Source organism: Glossina fuscipes, unplaced genomic scaffold (assembly GCF_014805625.2).
Source record: "Glossina fuscipes isolate IAEA_lab_2018 unplaced genomic scaffold, Yale_Gfus_2 0, whole genome shotgun sequence".
NCBI classification, from domain to species: domain Eukaryota; kingdom Metazoa; phylum Arthropoda; class Insecta; order Diptera; family Glossinidae; genus Glossina; species Glossina fuscipes.
In genome coordinates this window covers 12883166-12907214 of record NW_023998414.1, presented here as the reverse complement: position 1 = coordinate 12907214, position 24049 = coordinate 12883166, and the positions used below count along the sequence as shown (strand labels likewise).

The window sequence follows — 24049 nt, the reverse complement described above, 5'->3', positions numbered from 1 at the left end:
AATATACATATATAATTTATGCAAAGTTTACATATGATTTAATATCCCCAGTGTTTATTAAGAAGTTTGGGGTAAAGTTGACTTCAATTAAAGTTACACATTAGATCTCAGTTGAAATTGGGAAAAATGTTGTTAAAATCAAATGCAAGAAAAGATGTTAATTTACTTCGGCTGAAATGTTCATGTGCACATTTTGGAAGACAAAATGTTAAACGCATTACCTACCTTTAATAGTTTTGTAAGCCTTTAATATCCACTACCCCCAAGTGAATATATGAAGAACTTAATTGTAGGCGTGATATTTCAAATCTACATATTTTAAATCTGTGTCTTTTGTATGTAAGTTAAGTTTTAAGCCTAATTTGGGGTAGTTTGTAAGCTACTTAAGGCATCTTAGAACTTTCTTGATGACGATAAACTAAGAATGAACGTTTCAGTTGCATGTGTGTGTGTGATCCCAATATAGCACCGTTGATTTTTCCGCAATAAATAGTCGATCGAAAAGAAGCGCATACCTAAAATATATTTGTATTTTGCCGCAAAGGATACATGTGTTAATAAGGTTTTTCGTAGTTTTTACGAATACGTCTTACGTTCACCTTAGAATATCTTAGAAGCTGTTATCATACACCATTGGCCCACGTATCTGACTGGAGAATAACGAGAACGTTCATTCACGGAGTACGCCGATTGTATATCGCATCGTTCATATATCAGGCGTATCAAATTTTATTTGATGTCACAAATGATTTTTTGATATTTGTGGGGATCGCTTCATTTGCGAACATGAGACAGGGTTTTTTCTAATGAAATATTCTGAATCAAGCTAAGCTTTTAAATGAAAGACAAGATTTTGCGGTAGTAATAATGATATTATCGGAGGGGTAAATGCACAAAGAGACGGGCGCATCAATCGAGTCCCGCTTTTCTCTTTATTGAGAGTATATAGACTAGATTATGGCAAAGACAGTATTTCGATTGATGCTAATATATTTAACTCGTCAGCTGATTTAATGCCATAGAAGATAAGTCATTTCTTGCTGAAGCTTATTTAAAAAAAAAAAAAAAAAAGATTTAAATTATTTAAACAATCTAAAATTTGCAGATTTTTATGTCGCTCCCATCTAATAAATGCATGGTCTCTAAGATCAAGCTATATTAAGTACAATAACCTATGCAGAATGTAATTTAATGCACTTATGTATGTTCAAAAAAACTAATCACTAAAAATTCAGAGACATTACAGAATATTGGTTAGGGCAAAGCCGTGTTAAATGCTTGGTAATAAGTACGAGGTGAGTGCAAAATAGAAGGTAACCTTTCGAATTCGTCAGGCTCTTCACAGAAGGTCGAGAAGATGATAATGACGATGATTGTCCCGGACGCCCCAGCACGTCAACAATTGAAGAAACCGTTGAAGTAGTCAAATAAGTTGTTATGGAGAATCGTAGAATTACTATAAGAAAAGTTGCTGAGGATGTCGGCATATCGGTTGCCTCACGACAATGCAGTGTTAATAATACGCCAGCTTACACGTCATTGTTTGTTCGTATTTTTTTCGGTCAAAAACAACACTGTTATCATGGCTCAGCCATCGTATTCACCGGTCTTGGTCCACTGCGACTTTATGCTGCCCCAAAACTGAAAAAGCTCGTGAAAAATAGAATTTTGCTTCGATTAAGGTGATAAAGATCAAGAAACATTCGCGGAAAGTTTAAATGCAATTAACGTTCAACTTTTATTTCAATCTGATGACGCATCTATTATTTAAACGAAAGCAAGAGAGAGAAATTTTGTTTAAATAAATATTCTTGTCTTAACTCTCTTTATTTCTAACTCATATTTCATATATATTTCGATATATATAAGCTTGAATAAAATTCGAAAAAAATTCACGTCTGTTTTCCATGCTTTTTTTGCTATTTTATACATTTTTGCCTCTATTTAGTCCTTTCCTTTTGAAACTTTGTTAAGTTCTTTGAGCTACACTTTATATCTTTTTAAAATGTTTCGGACGGACTGTGTTTTGTATGGCTATTCTATCGGTTTTTTGAACTGGCAAATACGATATGATTTCAAGAAGAAGAAGTTGTACGGAGATTATTTTATTGTTGCTACTATTTAATTCGCTTATGGATATTCTATTCTATTCTGGTTACATCTATACAATCATACCAAAAATTGGATATGTCTTTGGCGAACTTAAAGAGCGCTGCATATTTGTTTATCCTCTTCCCGAGATTATTACTACAATCTCAAAGCTCTTGCATAGAAGAACAAACTTGTTGTCTCCTCTCTCTCTCTCTCTCTCTCTCTTTATTCGAGAATGAGAATTGATTCACAAGGTCGAGTATACTTGCAAAGTTCGTGAAAAACTTTCCATTTTCGCCAAGTTATAGCTTTAAATTTGATGTTAGGTGATTTAATTACCTGTACAGATGCTAAAAAATTGTAAGAAAATAATATGGATAACATAATGTTACGGTAAATGACCGCTTATAGCGTCTATGAATATGCGGTCCTGGATGTTGCAAACGATTTGATTGACTATATCGTCATTCTTCTGTGGTGAGTTCAAATATTACATTATTTTTCTTTCTTATTAGTGAAACGAACGAAAGACTTTCCATCACAGATCTATAGGACTAATAGGAAGAGGACTTTGCACGGCTGAAAATGTCCAACAGTTGGCGGGATGGAAATAATCGCCCGACGGACGGTTAAGGTGATCATCAAGTATGATAGAAAGCTGTATATGTTCTTGTGCTTTCTTTTTTTCTTTTAGCGCAGTTTCTCTAAAGCAAATTTTCAAAAACTTGAAAATAAAAGTCAGTTGCAATCATGTTCGAGACTTTTATTGATTGCGATTGGAAATTTAATTCTCAACTAATCCTAAATTTATTATTATTATTATTATTGTTATTATAAATTTAGCCAGAGAATAAATCCTAAGACTGAAGTCTTAAAGCACTAGCATCTAAGGCTTTCGGCTTTTAATAAAAACTCTACCGCACTTGTGATTTGAATCCACAACCATCAGAGAGTTGTTAGTCGAGACTCTTGCTTATTCGGCCACTCAGGCGGATAATCTTGAATTTAAATTTCAGCCAAGTTATCATTTTCTATCATTAACCCTTGGCACTCGACGTTTTTTTTCATTCATATTGCTAGCAACTCGGAGCAATGTTAATAGAAAATTCGTATTGGCATACAAGTAACTGATATGCCTGCTAAATGTAAAAGCCGTGGTTGTATGTTCTTGCATTTTTTTTTTTTTTTTTTTTTTTTTTAAATTAATTATGGACACAAATATTCGAATCAATTCAAATCTCAAGTGCGGCGGTAGAGTATTCAATGAAGCCGATAGCTTTAGACGATAGCGCTTTAAGACCTTAGTGTTAGAGTTTATTTCTTTGGCTAAATGAATAATATAATATATTCAATGATAAAATTTTAGATATCTATCGAAGCAATCGCTAATATGCAATCTTTATAGTTTAGTTCAATGCTGTCTGCGTTATTGTGGTTATAAGCGTTTATATGTTAGTTTTTCTTATTGTCACTAGAAACTTCAACTTTTAACTCATCGTTACTGTTGTCAAAATGATTACAATGTTTTCACAAATTTATTTTTTATTTGCCATAACACGGGGTGATAAATTTGAATTCGTAATATAAAAAACAACATATACACTCAAACGTAATACGCTCTATAGACAAATAACAATAACATCTGAACTGTAATTATTTCTTATTTTAAACGAAATGGAACCGTTTCTGTTTACTGTTAAATAAATTAAATTTTTTCGTGATTACGATTACGATTTTATATAAATGAAGTTATTATTACGATATGTTTTTGTACTTAATATTTGCTTTGTCTTCGAAGCGGAGCGGAGGCCCAACGGAATTCGAAAATACATTTTCAATGTCTCAATATCGGACGCAGAAATTTAATATTGATTCGATTCCGATTCATTTATGTTATAAAATCTAAATGAATTCATGTCGGCATCACGCTATGCATTTTAATAGTGCCTTGATCAGTTTCATTTTCAACCTAATTCGATTTGTCCAATTTATCAATATTATTGTAATAGGGTAGATCATTTTCCCTTTTTTAACTCAAATAATTTATATTTTACTTTATTGTCTTAATTCGAGCTATAGGCAAATTGAAAAGAGAAAAATTACTTACAACATGTTAGGTATAACGGATTGTAACGATTGTAGGGTCAATGTAGCCCAATGTGTTCCCATTCGGTTTTTGAAAAACACATATATATTCTTTGCTTTTCACATTCACCCTCATCGTCTCACAAATGTTATTTTTTTTCCTTTTTTTTTTAGTAAAGTTATTTTGTGCAGCAGGTCAATTTTATTAAATTAGTGGAAATGAAATGTAGAAATGAATTGAGTGTGAACTGTTAGTGAATAGTCAAAAGTCAGCTTTTAGTCAATAAACTAAAATCCGTACGTTAGCTTCTCTTCCGGCAGAACAACTTTATATTATACATTTTATCTCGTCAGCCTTTTGCATCATTTGCATTGACGGTATGTTATGATAATACAAAATACATTCATGTTCATTAATTATGTGGCAATTTTGCTTCTTTTTCAATTATTAACGCCTCGGCCTCTGTCATACAAAAATATCTCCATCAATGACTATAGTCGGCAATTTATTGGAGAAAACTTAGTGATTACAAATTTATATAAACCGATCTTTAATTAAATAGAATCGGTCGCAGGTGTTTAATTTAAAAACACAAAGAGATTTTCACATAACCTCATTAACTTATATTGTTTCCGATATACGTGCATGCATGTATTACACATCCGTTACAAAGTGTTTGAAATAAATTTGAAATTTTATTAAGTGTATGTGTGAACATAATTATATGTATATATTGAATCTTTTTCGAAACGAAACGAGTCTAATAATAGTAAAAAAAATTGATATAAAAACTTAATAGATACACAATAAGCCAAATTAAAGCAAAAAAGAAGTGAGAAAGTTATATTCGGTTACGACCCAGTTTTTTTACACCTATCACCGCTTAATACTGTTCAATAATATGTACACTTGCTGTGGTTTCTAGAGCTTTTTTCCCGGTACTGCACACGTTTCGATAATCACATTATTATAAGATACCAAAATTTAGTTGGTTCCTTTTTTTTTTTCTTTTCTACTTCTGCTTCTTCTTCTTCTCCTCCTCCTCCTCCTCCTCCTCCTCCTCCTTCTCCTTATTATTCTTAAAATTCAGTGGCAATAGCATTGCACATTGTATGTGACTTTCTATCACTAGAATGTATATAGACAACAACGCCAACTACAGTAAGTAAATATATATTATATGTTAGTGAGATAGATCAGTTAAAACATCCAAAGTTCTTTAATACTGATCTAGTGCTAATTATTTCCAACATAATAAAATGAATGATTGGTAATGGGTATACAAGTATATAGTGTTTTTGCTTTTTGTTTATTTTCGAAGATGTACGGAAGACTCGCGAAAGAAGTAAGGAGACAATGTCATAAATGGAAACTTAGGCTACGGCTAATGTGAACAATGTTCTTGCTGATATTCTTTAATCGGTAAAATTTCTCATTCTCTGAATGATTGGTTAATATGGTTGTCGATCAAATCAAAACTTTAACTGTATTTGAAGATAAATGCCTACTTCGCCCGCTCGCTCGCTACGAACTCTCTAAACGTATATGTAAGACAAATGTTTTTTACCGTAGTCCGATCGCATATAGGTGCGACAAAGTTTTGCCAGTTTAAAAAATCTTGGCTGGTGGCTGGGTGACGAGTGGAGACTCCGTTAATGAACGAATTAATCATATGTTTCGGGATATTTACGGATCATCAAAAAATTTGGTATTTTCTACGAATTCATGCAATTTGAACGCGAACTTGTGCATGGACGCACCATTTTTTGCCTTAAACGCCTTAGTTATATCTTACATTACTTGGGGTATGAAGTATGTATGCGCCGGTGCATGCAAAATTCACAAGGATATGAGATAAACCCACCTTTTACTATATAGATCGATTCAGCATCATTTTTTGAATTGACATAAACTTGTCTGTCCTTCTGTCCGCGTGTCCGTTTTGCTTTCTTGCATTCAATATACAGAACGCAAATTTTCGAGATATTTTAATAAAAATTAAGTACATCAAGCCGTTTTGATCCGAAGATGAACGGCATACAAAATAATTCGAGTTGAAGCATTTTTCTGATCATTTCTCAAAGGAAGCCGCATTTTGAAAAGTCCTTATATGAATAACTGTAACAGTATACGGTGTTTTTATTTGTTTTAATTTATCTAAAGTGAAGAATTTTACATTTTCAGATGGAAAGGATTTCTATTTATCCCCATTCAGCGAGTTTATTTGCTGCTATAAGCGCCAGCGTCTTTGTAGTGATTGGAGTTCTCGGTAAGAAGAAAATTTATTACAACATTACATTTATTGTACTTGCATGTCAAGTAGGAAAGATTTTTTTTTACAAAAAACAACTTTCTTCTCTCCTTTATTTAATTGCAGTATTTTTTATATATCTTATTAGAACACTAAAGGTAAATGCAATTATTAACGTATAAAGTAGTAAATGTGTCATTAGATAGACACAAAAGTATACCTACAGATGTTCAAAATTGTATTTTATAGTAGATATCGTTGTATCACTATTTTAACATTATATTTGTATATAAATTTTTCGTTTGCGATCTTTTCAAGCAACTTAAGTAAATGGGATGATACAAGTGCAGATTTTTTTGATTGAATTAGAATTTCCTGAACTTTCTTCTCATCAATTTTACGATTCGTTCAATATAATATAGAACACTTTACACGTTTGATGTATGCGCGAGTAAAAAAATAACTATTAAAGAAAGTTCTTTCACAATTTCGTAACCAATACATGGATCCAATCAAATGCGAATTGGCAAATCGTGTGTACTACTATGTTTTGTAAATACTAATCTTTGTATGTGTACTCGAGGCACTGCCAGTAAAAGACGCGACAATTTTTATTTATTTCGGAAGTGAATGAACAAAACATACTTTAGTCTATTTGATCATAGTCGATTTGTCAGTTTCCGCATTTCGGCGGAATGCACTGTAAAAACAACCATTTCACTTGCATTTCATGCAAAAAGGAATTTGCTAATGTTTCGAGAAAAAAAAGGTCGCTTCAAAAACAATTCTTAGCGCAACATAACACTGTTTCTTTATCTCAATCATGCCTTATTTTCTTCGAATTTCGCAACGCTTCATAGCAAAATAGATGCTCTGGTTATACATATCTCGGACGTGATTTGTTATGATTTTTTCTCTGATTTTTACAAACCAAACAAATCAAGTCTTTATGAAAAGTTTGTAGAACGAGTAAGACGCGCTTACACGTGCTTCGTTATGTAATTAATGTTTAATATATCAGCTAGGTCCATGTTATATTAAGGGGTTATCCCGCCGTAATAGCCTGAGAAAAAGAGATGTCTTCGCAATTATTTCCGGGATAGGAGGAAAGCGATTAAAATAGAAATATTTAAGGAGGCTATTGAACACTGCTCCACGTTAGAACACAAAATTTTATTGAGGTGAAATACTAAAAAATGGCAAGGCCAAAACCATTCTAGGCGTTATTCGCCTTTAATTGAAGAATTACTGCGACCTGAGTTTTTTCTGCGGCGGCTTTTTTTTCCCTAAACATTGATTTGCTGAACGAGAAACTTTAGTTTTTCACCAACAAAAATGAAAAAAATGTTTAAATTAATTTATCAAAAGTATCTTATATACTATTCTATGGAATGTTATTTTAAAGATACTGTAAAGAAAAAGGAGGATAAAAAGGAGTTCATTCCCAGCTCGTTTTCAAACATCCTATTTTGAGACAACATTCTTAGTTGAAGTTTGGCAACATGTTGTTGACTTGCTTTCTTATTATAATACAATTTTTCATTTTTTTCTATTAACTCCCATTACCAGAGCTATGAAAAATAGTCCTTATCCTTCACATGTTCCGGACTGAAGTGTGCCAAAGAAAACGGCCATAAATCCCAAACACAAAATCAATATCAAAAACTTTTACCCAAAATTGAAATATTTTAACAAAAATGCTGAAAGCTTTCAAACTCAAAATGCTAATCAAACTACAATAAGATATTTTTGCCTGGTATTGCTCTTAAATGAATATAAATAGTTTTCAAAGACATCCGTTAGTGCATTGAAAAAGTTAGGACTCAAACGATAAAACATTAGGCTGTGACTTTTCTCCATAATATGCTTATAATATGCATGTGGTCTCCTCCGGAAAAATCACGAAATTTCAATGAATTTCGGAGAATGAGCTTTCCCTCTATTTCCCTCTATTCTATTCGCGAACGCGCAAATAATCTATTAAGTCGAAAAAAAAAAAAAAAAAAAATGGAAAAAATATTTCTTGGTAAATGTAGAGAGAGTACCTTAACGTCTTGGATATATTGAAAATATATAAATATATCGCAAATATTTTTGTTGTTTTCAATTATTTATGCGTCGGAAAGGTATGAACCGCAGTCATCATTTACTCAAAGTGTTGGCGAGTTGAAGAGCGTGAAAATTCGTTTCGAGAGTCGTACAGTTCGATTGACAACTGGTTGCGATGAATGAATGAATTTAACGTTAAAAATTCTAGTCCTTTCCTACAGCAACTTTCTGTGATCTATTCGAATCTTTTCGAAGCTTTTAATTTAAATAATTTTAATTCGGTTAACTGATAATATTATTTATATTCGCTTTGAAAGCGAATTTTATATACTCATCACCCAAGGCAAATATGATATTTAAAACTTCCGTTAATTTTTCTTAGGCTTAGGCTTATGCATTTGTGAAAGATATACGTGATAATTGTCAAATGAATTGCCGAAAACGGTCAGTCAGACACCTAAAGACAGATAAACATTGACCGATCAGTTTTTTATTCGTTTCTTTTATACGTTTTTAAATGCTAAAAATCTGAAGAAGTCTGATAAGATTAATATGTTTCCGTCCTTCGGTGGTGTGTATAAAAATTTGAATTTATTTTGTTTTAACTTTTTTTTTTTTTTTTTTAACCTTAATTTTACCTGGCTATATACCCCCATTCAGGTAACCTAATCACGATTCTCGCTCTTATAATGTGCCCAAAAATTAGAGGCCATGCTACGACGGCATTCGTTCTATCACTGTGTATATCTGATTTGCTGTTTTGTTCGTTAAGTCTGCCTCTTACTGCTGTTCGTTTTTTTCAAGAAGTAAGTAATCAAATTTCAATACGTTAGACAAATGTATATAATTTAATATCTTTTTTTTTTTTTTTTTTTGTTAACATTTTAACATTGCGGTTTATTAAGCGTTTTTACCCACCTCAATGAAGATAATACAGAATCTATGCAGAAATTTACAATTCTTTGATCAGGCAAAACAGATCCCCTTGCTTTAATCTCAGTAGTTCACATGCTGTTAATTGTTCAAAAAAAAACAAAAAAAATACTTCCTATTGCAATTATAATTAACAAGTAAGAAAATTATATTCGATTGTGACCGGCACTAGATAGGCGTGTGCAATTTTTATTATTTTTATAGAGATAATACATCTTCGCCTATAGAATATTGGGTTGAATTTTGTTTGATTTGTAGATTTATCTGTTGTAGTTTGTAAGTAATGGGTCAAAATGCAAATTTTCTATTGCTTTTGATAAACAAAGGTGTTGCCAGCTTATGTGGTATCTTAGGCATGTCCTTTGACCGATTTGGCCATTTTCAATACCAACTTATATGCAAAAGCTTCAAATATTTCGGCTAAATTTGAAGTCGATAGCTTTGTTTTTGCGGTCGAAAGAATGCATACCATTGACATTATACAGACGGACAGATAGACAGACATGCTTAAGAATTTTATACCGATCAAGAATATATATATATACCTTGTGGGGTGTTTCAAGGTCCTTTCTACGCGGTGCAAAAGGGAATGAATATATTCCTCATCCTGCGGTGATGGGCATAAAAATAGTAAAGAAATATTTGTCTTTGATCGATTTTCTTTGATTCCCATTGGGCTTGACTTCTTAAATGAACACAAGTGATTTAAAATGAAATCAAGAAAACGACTCCTTAATAACGTCGTTTCTATACATCGGCGAACATTCGGATACATTCTGGGTACTACTCATGTATGCCGATGACTAAGTTTCGTTTTCGAGTTTAGTGTTTTTTGCTTTACGTATTCGCAATAGCTGCGAGATACGCTCACTCTCTCTCTCTCTCTCTCTCTCTCTCTTTCTCTCTCTCTCTCTCTTTCTTTCTGTCTCTCATATATGTCAGAGCAGACGAAAACTGAATAGCCCATGTTTAACGTTAATTATAGTTGATCAGAGTTGCGTTTACAAAAACAACAGCTATTAACAGAAAATAAGAAAAAAGTGTTTGACATCAAACAGCTGAACCAAAACGAACAATGTTGAATTTATCAAAGGTAGACAAAATATTGTTAAATTTTCTTATTAAATGATCAAGTAATGTTGACGAATATACATACATCGCACACTATGGTTTCTTTGCGCATATTACGGTGTTTGGCGATAAAGGAGTATCGTAATGGGCGAATTTCAATTTGGCATGACATGGTACGATTTTGTTGTTGATTGTATCATGTTGACTGCTTGCAAACAACGAAGCCGCAAATTTTCTGCTTGCTTTGCCTTTCTTTTTTCGAATAAAACATTGAAAGACGAAACTCATATGTAACGCCTTAGCCTCAAGTTTTGTTGTCAACCCAAAATACCCAAAATATTGAATGAAGCAAGCCATGTTCGTTTGTCCATTTGGCGCTTCTTTACAACAAATTTATTATGTACAGTTCAATACTCTTTCAATTCCACGAGTCAAGTCTGAAGATTAACGATATCTCATTACAGCAAAAAGTGAGAATTTTAGAATGGTTTTTGGTATCTAGCTTCTGAGCTGTAATAATTGTTCATTTCAGATTTAACGCAGGTCACTTCGACCGTATATATTGACATACTCACTTAGATATTTTCTAGTATATACCCAGACAATATGAAGCACCTTGTGGGACAAGAACTGTCGGTCGGACTGATTCAAGCGGCTCATTTCTGAAGGCTTTTACTCTTTCTCTCTCTCTTTTTCTTCTCCAAAAGAATTAATCCCTGCATAACGTTTAGAAGTTGAGATCTAAAAAGATTGAATGTCGCAATTTTGTTGTCTATTTATTCACGTTAGTCGGTTAGCTATGCTGCCTATGGCCAAGGAATGACATAAAGAAGGATTGATCAGGGTTAAGCGTAGTCGTTATAATTTGCATTCTTTTCCAACGATTTCTTGACAATATTTCTCTCCCATGATACTTTTTGCACGATTCATCATAGCGTTTCGCTCATTGGCATCGTTTCCAATTTTAAAGTGGTTTAATTGAAGGGAGAAGGGATCTCTCGATGTTGATGTATAAAAATTATGTAAAATACATGAACTTCAGTTTTCGTTATATGCCTCAGCCGGTTCAAAGTTTTCACATCAATTTAGAATGCCCAAATACTACTACTTAACCAGTTTTGCTGAGAAATTTTTAAAATTGCAAATTTTTTCCATACAACGATTTTTCAGAATAGGGCGCGGCTATACGAAGAGTGGTCGAAAAAGTGGACCGATCCGGACCATTTTCAATAGCGTTCGTTGCGGTATACGTAACTTCAACAAATTTCGTCGAAATATATCAAAAAGTGCAACCTGGACCTTCAACACAAATTTACATGGACAGACATCAGACGTAGAGACTGGGTTAGATCTGATATGATGATCTGATATGATTCTGAATCGATCGGTATAATAAAAGGCGGGTTTATCTTAAGGCCTTCTGCGCGTTACATACAACTGCACTTACTTAATATACCCTGTATCACATATGCTGTAGGGTATAAAAAAAATGTACTTTAGTTTACGATAAACATAAATTAGATAAATAATTTCTAAATTGAAAAAAAAACCTTTTATATCTTCTTGTGCGTTATTTTATTTTCCAATTATTTGTATGTATGTGCGCAAAAATAAAGTTTTGTAAAAAGTCGGTACAGTTAAAGTCCCAATTTGAAAATAGGAATAACGCCTGATTGGGTCAGAACCCTATGTCCGTATTTCGAAAAATTGGACCAAGTAGAAAAAAATTGATTATAGATACTTGGATGTCTTTTCGTATAAGTAAAAGTCACCAAAAAATTTTCGAAACATTACGCGTGGTATAAACATTTTTTTGGAATATTAAAAATTAAAAAGGATGAAAATAACGTATTCGGTGCTTTTGGAATAATAATATGTTAAATAAATTAAAAAAAAAAAAAAAATTGAAATATAATAAATAATAAGAATAAAAAAACTATAAATAAATAAATTATAATATAAAAAAGGAATATTTTGTTTATTGTAGGTCTGTTCACCTTCACTCATTTTCCGCAAAACTGAATAAAAACATATATTTTTCCATTTTTCTTTTATATTTTCTTGCAATTTTCCTCAATTTTCCTTTTATACCCTTGCACTGCATACACTCCGTGATTATAATGAGAATGTTCAGTGACTTGCTGAAGACAAGATCACAAGTACGTTACGTTTGTTGTTGTCTCCGCATTTATGCGTAAACGACAGAATATCAAAAAAGCTGAAAAAGATAAGGAGATCGCCTTTACTGCTGTTTGGCAGAAATATATGGTCAGTGATCTGTCAGTGATTGTGCTCAGAGTAAGAGGATAAAATATAATGGATTTTCTATATTCTATAAAATAACAAAATAGTTTTATTTTCTGCATTAAATTTTTTGTTAGATGTTCTTTAGAGAAAAACTGAATAATTAATAATAATTCATTATTAAATTTTATTCTTCAATTATGTATATTATATAAAATCTTTTTCAGAAATGGACATTCGGTGATACGCTGTGTAAAATTTTTCCTGTAATATTTTATGGTAACGTAGCTGTATCTCTGCTTAGTATGGTCGGGATAACGTTAAACAGGTAATATATATATATATATATATATATATATATATATAAATGTGCTTTGTAAAGCTATGTGCATTTTCCCCAGCTAACATTTTATGTAAAAATTCCCCTGATTTTCCAATTTCCAAATTTCTTATTACTATTTTCTATACAGTAATTATTCCGAACCAAGGAGCATTAACTGTAATACCTATAGAGTTCAGTATTTGACTTTAGGTGAATTCTAGATACCAGAAATTACATTACGTGAACTTATATGACGGCTACTGTTTCATTTCAGTTGGGGACATGCTTGATGAGCAACCTTTTTGTATATTTCTAAATAATATTATTTTTTACTTTTACTATTGTTAATAACTTTTTCTATTACTACCCAAACTTGCTATGACATCTTTTGTTAGCATCGCAAAATTGAAAATAGTTATTAGGATTTCAACTGACATTCCTAACCGGAAGCATACAAAAAGAGCGGAATGGAAGGAAAGGCAATGAGATAATAATATTAAATAATAAAAAAAAAAAATCATTTGATAATTAATTAAAATAAAAAACAAAAAGGAAAAAATAGTTTAATCTACATGTCTACTGGAAGAGAAATACATACGTAAGAAGGTTTTGAAAATCATGATTTTTATGTTTGGTCTTCGACCAATTTTTTTAATAACTTCCCGTATAAGGTCTCATTTTGAAAGGTCCTTATATGAATAAGTGTATTAAGCAAATTGGCGTAGGGTATTTAATGGTGGGCCTTCTTCCGTTACCAAAAATGCCAATGGTGAAATAGGATTACTGAGATCTGAAATCATGTTAAATTAATTGAACACTTCAGCAAACAATAAATTCTCCATAACCTTAAAACGCAAACTTTTAAAATAAAAAATAAATCAAAAATCACATTGATATTGTATACCGTTTTGCTTTTATTTCAAATCAAAAATTGATGGCCGTTATTTTAAAAATGCGAATTTTTGTAACGAGATTTTCGTCGATATATTAAAACAATTATCACTGTGAACTGTGACGTATTCAAAATTGCATTTATTTTAAATACGGAAGAAAAAATCGGAAATTTTTGATACCGTTCGGACTTTCATTTTCAAAGGGACAAAAAATGTTTGGTGACCAAAGACCTGGGATATAATTTCAAGATTAATCCATCAGTGATATTCAGGAATTACATCATGTTCGCTATAAATTCATTGATAGACTCTTTGTTCTCCGAAATATGAGATCTTATCGAACAAGACACAGGAATTGCGTACCAAAATAGTCGAATCGAAATCATTACTTTAAGTAAATTATTGTACTTTATAAAATCATTAACTTTCATCGTAGATATATTCTGATTGGCTGCCATTCTTTATATGTTCGGATATATAAAACAAAATATATAATAGCGCAATTAATATTTGTATGGTCGATATCATTTATGTTGCTGGTAAGTATTTTTAATTTACCCACCACCGCAGGATACTTTTCATCGTCCGTCCGCCTCAATTGTTCTCATATATAAGCGTTTATTTGGGAAAAAAAAAAGTTTCCAGTTCAGCTAAAGATTTAGAAGCACCGTCATACTATACGGGCCGGTTCTTCAAAAAATTACCTCTTTTCTTGTCAATTTATAATAATTGTGGACGATGAAAGAAGAAACAAGAGAACTATGATAATTGTTTCATCATTCAAATTAAAATATGCATTAGAGATTTTAGAAAGCGGATTTTACATTTTTTATTAGGTTAAGTTTCTGGATCGAAGCCAATAAGACTAGAACATAATTTCCATTTTTTAATTCACTATAAGAAACAATCATATTCATAGTCGGTGAAAAGCTAGATCAACTGCAAACAATAATTTAAAAGTCACAGACTTTCATTGTAGATATTTATTCGAATCATTGTATCAAAAAAGTTCCTATGTACGTGCATAGCATAGAACACTGCTTTCTTACCAGAACAAAAAAAAAAAAAAAATGGTTTCTAAAAGACAGTTCGTAGAAGACTCCATCCTTTCAGTCTATTGCTTCGATAAATTTCGATTGTGAAAAGGATCGGCGAGTTCTCGTTGGGATAAAATTTGTGTCAATCCGAATACTAGATCGACATGTAAATTTCTTTCTATGTCTTCCAAGAGTTTGTTACAGTATTTATCTTTACTCGGTGCCATATTGAAAGTTTTGTTTGCTTTCGAAATGATTCCAAGCATTTCTATTAGACAGAAATAAAAGTCATTTGTGTGTGCTTTCTGGGCCCTCTCTAAATTATGGAAACAGAAAAGGGTATTTTATCTGCTCTTTAACGAGCCTATTAACAATGTAACATATGCCGAACAGACTATGTGTATGCAGATTTCTTGTCCTGGTCAATAACCTTATAGTTGAAATGAAGGTCTTGGCACGCGTTTTACAAGAGGAATTTTTGGCTTTTTCCGAGTTTCCATGAACGCAATAAGAAAAATTTGCACTATATACACGGGCATGAGATATATCTTCCTTTCAATAAATAGAGGCTGGCGTCTGATAAGCAAAGCTGACCCCGATAAGCAGAATTTATTTCTATTTTCAGTGCAATCAATACCTACCGACCTTAAGTCGAAAAAAAACTTTCGCATTTCTATCTAATATCGAAAAATGCTTATGTACTATCTAGAAGGAAATACAAGATTGTCGGATATCTACGTATAAATCTACGTGATTTTTGTTGTTTCTGGTCCACTTTGGAAGCTGTGAGGAGTTAAGTTTAAGGAACTTGCAAAATGTTGCATCGTTGATTCGTTATGCTATGCTAAAGGATGGAAAAAAATTTGAAGAAATATCGAAAATGTGTTTTCGCGATAATCGTGCAACACTGTTCAAGTCTATGGTGTAGTTAACAAATTTAATATTAAGAAAATCTATATATATATATATGTAACAATTGTGTTTTAATACAATAATAATAATATTATGTTTAGGTGGTGGGTACCTAAGATTCGCATTAAGGCGGATATAGCATATTTTTTAGTTAAAAGGCTTAATTGATGTGTTTTAATTTTTAGCTACCCGCCATTTTGGGTATTTGGGGTGAAATGGGCCTGGACGAAGCCACGTTTTCGTGTACGATTTTAAAAAAGGATGGAAAGTCAATTAAGAAAACCCTTTTTATAATTGGTTTTGTACTGCCGTGTTTAGTTATTATTGTTTCATATTCTTGTATATATATCACTGTTTTAAGGCAAAAGAAAACAATGAGAAATCACAGACAGTTCGATGTACTTACAAAAGAGCAAATATTCTACGATCGGAAATGTCGTGAAGATAATAGATTAACATTGATGATGGTAACAATATTTGTATGTTTTCTTGTATGTTTTCTGCCATTAATGCTGGCAAACGTAGTCGATGACGAACGAAATACGTCCTATCCATGGCTACATATAATCGCATCAGTGATGGCATGGGCGTCCAGTGTAATAAATCCCATCATTTATGCAGCCAGTAATCGCAATTACAGGTAATGCGAAAATTTCCAATTTTTTAATATATTATTATTATCATTAGTAGTTATTAAGTACAATCACTATAGCGGAACATGGTTCATTATTAAATATCTGTCTACTACTGTTACCATATAACGATTTCTCAAAATATGACTTTACATAGAAAAGATTGAAAGCTGCGTCAGTTTTTTTGGGCTAAAACAGGTTGCACAGAAAGCAGGACGAATGGACAGACAAGCTTATAACAATTCATAATCACTTTCTTTCGGAATAATAGGCACAAGATGGATCTGCCACAAGCCTTGCTGGGTACTGTATACATCCGCACAAACTTAACGTACCCTTGTACCGAAAATTACAAAATACATTCGTCAAAAGATATTCGGGATATACGGTCACTGATTGATTGAAAATATTTAAAAAATTTTCTTTTTCTTTTCTTGTCGTTGTGTTTTTATCTTATCTTATTACATATGAAATCATGTGTATGGAATAATTTTATGACAGAGCCTTGATTTTAATATAAATCTATTTGCGTACATTTCTTGCAGGTCTGCATACCGTAAGCTATTGGCGAACCTAAGATTTTGGACCGATACGAGGTCTTCTGTGAGAAGTAAAACTTTTCATCATAGCAAAAACTCAAAAGACATTTCAGGAACTAGCAAAAATACTCCAATCATCCAAGGTGTAAAAATGAATAATATAAAGCAAGATTACCAAAACTAATAAATTTATGTACGCGTATATCATAAGTCTAAAATAAAATCTCATCTTTTCAAAAGATTATGTGAAGTAGTAGAAAATATTATTATTATTATTATTATTATTATTATTATAATTATTAAAATATATTCAATTTAATAAAATAAATACTTATACTAAAGGGAAAAAATATTGCGCATTAGTTTCTCAGTAAAGCGGCTTGATGGTATTCTATTCTAGTCTTGATGAGAAGAGCCGATACATGAGACAGAATAATCTTCCTGTTTGATAGGCAAGCAGGCCAACAAATTCCTGTTATCGAAGTGTTAAGGATGACGTATAGGATACTATGTCTATGAATGCAGTTGTGCATGCATTCCTATATTGATTGTAGAATAAGTAAGTGCAGGCAATCATACGCAAAAGTGTATTCCTAAGAAAAAAATGAAAATGCTATATACATATGCACTGCGAAGAGTCAAAGTCGCCCGTCGTTTTGGTGTCACATGTTCTTCGTCTCGGAGGGAGAAGTGTTGGGAAAAGTTAGTGTTAAGATTTAAGTGCTATATTAAGTTGAGACGAAAAGCGACGGGTTTGGGGAAACTCAATCAGAAAACAACTGTCTTCTAATTGGGATATGGTAAGGTTGTGAAAAGACAACTTTGAAGGAAGTCCGAATCAGGTGACTTCCACAGTCGGCCGAGCTGAGTCTCTTTTCTAAGCCGGGCAGCCTTGCGAGCACGACGTCGGCATAAAGCTTTCACCATTTTCTACTTGCGGAAAGCTTAAAAACTGCCTTCTGAGAGATTAAAATTAAAAATTGGACGATAGAAAACAGCCTCTTTGCTCCTGACGTTGATAAACCGAAAACGTAAGTAAGGAAGCTCTGCGAACGAAACGTCCCAAACAAACAAAATTTTCTGGTGGAGGAGCTTGACGTCCGGCAAGCATATCTCCACGACGCATTTGTTTCATCATCAAGAAATTAAACCTTGCAATTAATCATGATCTTGTATCGCGACTATAAACCACAGGTTGGATAAAATCCGACTGCAGCCAACAAATTGATAAATTTTTAATCCCCCAAAACTTTTGAATTTTTTGCTCGCAAATCTATATTTTCATAGCCAGAAAACTCGTTCAAATGAAGCGAATCAATCCGGACGAAAGCCTTAGGACTATATGAATAATGTTACTAATATATGACTGAGGTCATTTCTAGCTTTAGACGATGCCTTTCAATTATTCATTGTAATTACCTCACATAACGCAACATTTTCACATACGTATTAAGAGTTTGAATTAATTTCCGCCGATATTATAGGAAAAAATGAATGTTCATTCTTCGGTGATGGGTATAAAAATGCCACGACATATTTTATTAAGGCTATTGTTCATTGCGCGTGCGGAAACGACAAGACGTGTATTTGAAGTTACACACGAGAGAACTCGTTTTTAATTATCGTCACAAATCTTTGCTCGAAAGGGCAATAAGTCATCGATCGAAATCAGTGTTAATCAAAAGGATTAATGTGTGATTAAAACAGCGTGGTGGGTAGTTTCTGTGGCAATTTTTGTCATATGGGACTGAACGCCATTACGCTGGCAGATCTCTCTAAATAAGATTTCGTCTTTGGTTGGAACAATTCATAATACACTATATTCAGCTGGCACCCCACCTCGGTGGTCCACAAATATCCAGCTTAATCTTCGATATTCGCGTAATCTGCGTTATAAATATTTCCGCTCTGGATATCAGAACGATCCAATGTTCACGTGTTAATGTTCATCGTCTGTCAGGATTTAGTAGCAAAATTTTTCGGAGCGAGCGTGTTTTCAATAAAACTTCGTTTCACAAAAATAATTTCCACTTGTTTCGTAAAGCTTAAATATATTTATTTTAAGTAGGGAAGTCACAGTTTTAACCAACATTTCCATATTATTAGACGGGCCTTCTCTTGGAAACCAGTGAGAATTTATTTCCTGGAATTATTTGGACATAACAGAAAGGTTTGAAACGAATGATTTTGGACATCGTATTGTATGAATTGAACCGGCATTCAATGATAAAATATCCACATTAGAGAAAAAGATACAATAAACTGGTTTTGCAACATACCTAAGCCGTGTAAGAAGCGCTTTAACTTCTTGACTTGACTTTCCTTTTAGATGCTTTCTCTTTTCTGGACTACCATTTGTTATTTAAAAAAAAAAAAAAAAAAAAACGCAGAAACACTAGTGTAATCAGCGTTTTAGTTTGCATGATTGCTTCAGAAAATGAGTCATTTTCCATCGAAGAATTTATTTATTAATTCTCGGAAAAATAAGAAAAACTAATAGCTTGACGAGGCCAAACGTTATCATTGTATAAAGTAATAATGCTATGACTTCTGGCATATTCCGCTTGCTGTTCGGCTTAATTATATCAATCATTGTTGACAGCATTGTCAAGGAGTGGTTTCGTTTCGTTAGATCAACTCATAATTTATTATATCCTACTATGTACAGATAACAAGTATAAAAAAAATTGAAGAAGACTGAAACCAACTCCAGATAACAGTATTCGTTTATTCGTGTAAATCAAGTATTCTTTGTCAACGCAAAGGAAAAACAAGTGAAGAGACTATTGCGGGGCACGCCGCCTCATTAAATACAGTATACCGCTTCCTAGTTATTTATATATCGACTTTTCAAAATAACGCGTTATGTGGGAAGTAGATGAAAAAGTGGCTCCATCCGAACCGTTTCGGATAGCGTTCGTCCTTGGACCAAAACGTGTCGATGTTGAATGCAAGAAAATAAAATCGATAGACGGGCAGGCGGAAAGAGAAGCTTAAATCGATTCAGAAAATGATTCTGAGTTGGTATTGATACAATAAAATGTGAGCCTATCTCAGGTTCTTCGGGGTCTTGCGTACATCCGCACAAGCTTATTATACTCTTGTATCATAAGTGATGAATTCCACTATCTAATATTTGACTAAATACGTAATAGTGTTAACAGTGAAAGAGAAATCAAATCTTATACTACTATTTAAGGGGCAAAACGCTACCATTGCGGACATGAACTTATTGCTTATTTTCTTGCATTTATTTACCAAAGGATAAACCATGTGTTCAAAAGAAATCTATTGCATACTTTTCTAGTTTAGTTGAAATGCTTTTCTTTTAAAAATAAATAAAATGACGTAAAAATCATTTTTTTTTTTAAAGCGCTTTCCCAGCCATATTTCTACAGTTCGCAATCGTCTATCTAAATCAAAAACCAAAATAGTTCTTGGAACGTTTTGAAGCATGTAAGATTTATCAACTAAAAAAAGGCCACCAATAATGGCATTTGGTTAAAGCTAACCAATCAATTAGAAATGCCAAACACTTCGCTAGATAATGTCATAATTGAAATTTAAAATCTACCAATTGAGGTCGAGAAATAATTATTAAGGTTTGAAGTTTCGAGAAAGACACGGTCTATGTGTTTTCAGAGATCAAGCATTTGAACTCCTTTGAAAACTTTTTGGATTTCCTTTTTGGATACTTTAAAAATCATTGAGTGCAATAAAAATCTAATCTCAAAACAAAACAAAAATCATAAAATAATATTTCATTTTTATCCCGGATGGCCTCTTAATGTTAAATAGATTACGTGACTACTTGAAATTCTTATTTACAATTATTTTTTTCCAGTTTCATCTTTAATTTTGTGTAACTTTCTTAAAAAAAGAGCTTGTCAAAAAGTAAAATCAATGTCACAACCTTTTGTAACTAACGTGACGATAGCCATATTACCAGTCTTATATATATATGCATGCAGGCATGCATGCAATACGTATAATAAAATTGTGCAACATTATTACTCAATTTGTATTCATTCATCCTATTTAATCAGATTGCCCGTCTTACCAATGCCTTGATTAATTTTTAATTAAATTCAACTTAATGAACTGACTGCATGCAATGCGCCGAGGATGTGTGCATTAAATTTTCAAAGAAACAATGCAAAAGAAACGTGGAAGAAATGTTCGGTTCGCAAAGAATCTCGAATACATTCTCAAACGAAACTATGGCCACTTCATTTAAAAAGAATTATATTCGAAACGTATATACACTTATATAGCTAATCTTGTATTTGTACGTAAATTGTACGTAAATAGTTGTCGACGATAAGTATAGTAATTAGTTAATTTTTAGAAAATTTCTTTTTTTTACTTTATTAAATAAGTTTACATCACGAATCATTAGGGGATTTTCTCGAATTAGAAATGAAAGGGAACGCTTGTTGTGAATGATGTTTTATTTTCTTTTTTTTTTTTTTTTTGGTGGCATATTGTGTGGATAATATATTAACATTTTCCCAACAAAACTTAGTCATATTGAATGTGGTTCAAAATTCAAGTTATTCGAATTTCTGATCAAAATTCATGTTTAGTCAAGACACTGGAGAAAATGTCAAAGCTGTTCGTGAGTGCGCTACAATGCATTGCGTTTATTTTGCAAGTCATTTTGTAGCATTTATCGGTGCAAAATTTAAGAAATAATATCGAACGATTAGTATGCTGGAGGCAGCTTTCATTTCGAATATATATATTTAGAAAGATGATTGTTGTCAGTCATTGCGTAACCATTCGCTAATGGCAATCACTTTTTTGCATAAGGAATGTCGTTATATTTAGTTATATTCACACAATTAAATTGACAACTTGTCGTCGAGTCACCAATATCGTCAAAATAGAAGAAGAACATATCTTATGAATTGTACATTATAGTTTTTTTTATCTAGTACGTACACGCGTTACATAAGAACCTTTGAATGAAGTTTCGCCATTCTATTTGAATTCGGTTTGCGGTCAGGAGCGCTGCAAGACATTAGTTCGGACGATTAAGTCCACTTGGAATCGATTTCGGATGCGCACTTTTGAATGTTGCAAACGGAAGCATATATTTAGTATCTTAACATCTTCGGATGGTGCGTATAAGGAAGCCATAGCGTATAATAATTTACAAAGGCACAAACTGAAGGACTACATCTTCATATACATCTACATATGTATTTGATTTATTGTAAGTAATACAATATACGATATAATTATCATAATTTATCGAATAGCTTTCATTTCAAAAGAAGCTATGGGCGATAGTTAACAACGTCTGTCCTGCTAATTTCTTCAGTTATAATCACCATCTTTCGATGACATGTATTATATATACTTTCTGTAAAGCCTGATGCAATAATGTGAAGACATGATGGAGAGATGTGGGGATTCAATCTATTTTAAATAAATGCATAATATTTGGATGATTGTTTGTATTGTTGTTTTGATTGTAAATTAAATTATAGTAAGGGTAATACAATAGGCACGATGGCTGTTTATGTTGAAATCTGTTTAATGCCCACGGCGGTAGATTTTTTGTAATCGCATGTCATAAACATGGTATCATCGTCATGATGAATATCGAAGAATACATCAAATGTCGAATATAAACTTTTTGGTTGCTTTTGCATTTTTCTATTCTCACGACGAATTATTTACTTTAAGCTTAAGTTGAGCGCATTTTAAAGTGCAAAATGCTCTTCATTTGCATTTATATAGACATATGTACATATGTATATAAATGTTAGGATGCATTTGATATCGAGAACGAGGCGAAGAAATAGTCGCACTTCTCTCACTTTACTGCTCTCTTCTTCTTTTATTCTTATAATTGTAATCATTATTAAGATAATTTTTTCACACGCGTAACACATTGGCGTTGTATAACGAGGAAATGAACTCTACATGTTAATGGACAATCGTATACTCACTCATAAAAGTTGCAATTTCAATTCTCTTATCCTCACAAATATCGTTGAATTCTGCATTCAATAGTCCATTCTATAGGCTGTATATATGCCTTATAGACACGCACTGGCGACATTTTTGCGCAAAGTTGTTTGTCATTGACAATATTCAGGATCAGATTTTTGCATAATACACACACACACACACACGCACACACACATACATACATACACGTGGACGTTCGTTCTTATCCCTAACATAAGACGCTGGGTCGACAGACGGCATGGAGAAGTAAACTATTACTTAACCCAGCTTCTGACTGGCCATGGCTGTTTCCGGGAATATCTACACAGATTCGGGCACGACAGTTCGCCTAACTGCCCGGTATGCGACGATATGGAGGAGGACGCAGAACACGTAATGTTCTACTGCAGCAAGTTCGAGAATGGGCGGCCTCAAGTGCCACCTAACGAGATAACAAGCGCAATGGTGGGCAGTGCAGCAGCCTGGAACGCCGTAGACGCATTCGCCAGCAATACTCTCGTGGAGTTGCGGCGATTGGAGAGGCAACGGGTGGAGAGCAGAGGGAGTGGAAGCCGATAGTGCATTCCACTGAGGTCCCACCATCAGGAGCGTGCTAGCGACAACCAGCCCCCGCGAAGTAATACCTAACGGTGGTCCCGCGGGGGAGAGTGGTAGACGAAGTGTGTGTGTGGGGGGTAGCTTTTAGTACGTTTGCGCCAGGGATGGCGAATCGTGCATGCTGCTACTAAGACCCAGCAGTATCTTTCGAAGATTTTCTACCTCCAGCTCACAGAGCAAAACAAAAAAGAAAAACACACACACACACACCCACACACATGCACATATTCACATATATAAGTGCGATATTTTTCAAGATATAAATTCATGGCATTTTGAAAAACAAATCGTACCGCCTAAAAAAAGAAGAAAAACTTAAATTCCCTTTAACGCTATTTTCAAATTTATCACATTTATATTTTATCTTATAATCATATGTTGTAAAGTGAAAAAAATATGAAAAAATGAAA

At 33.0% G+C, this 24049-nt stretch overlaps 1 protein-coding gene across 3 annotated transcripts in view; it reads left to right on the top strand.

The window, feature by feature from the left end:
• The window catches only part of LOC119644785 (protein trapped in endoderm-1), a 41638-nt gene extending 24374 nt beyond the window's left edge, over positions 1-17264 (top strand). For 2 of the 3 annotated variants that reach the window (XM_038044518.1, XM_038044519.1), the window contains exons 2-7: positions 6362-6446; positions 9138-9283; positions 12953-13053; positions 14377-14479; positions 16075-16529; positions 17067-17264. In XM_038044518.1, coding sequence (XP_037900446.1) covers positions 6362-6446; positions 9138-9283; positions 12953-13053; positions 14377-14479; positions 16075-16529; positions 17067-17244 — 1068 coding nt within the window. In that variant the 3' untranslated portion in view covers positions 17245-17264. Of the gene's footprint in view, positions 1-316; positions 340-6361; positions 6447-9137; positions 9284-12952; positions 13054-14376; positions 14480-16074; positions 16530-17066 lie in introns of those variants that run through there. The other variant, XM_038044520.1, reaches the window with a different exon arrangement.
• Positions 17265-24049: the final 6785 nt, after the last annotated feature.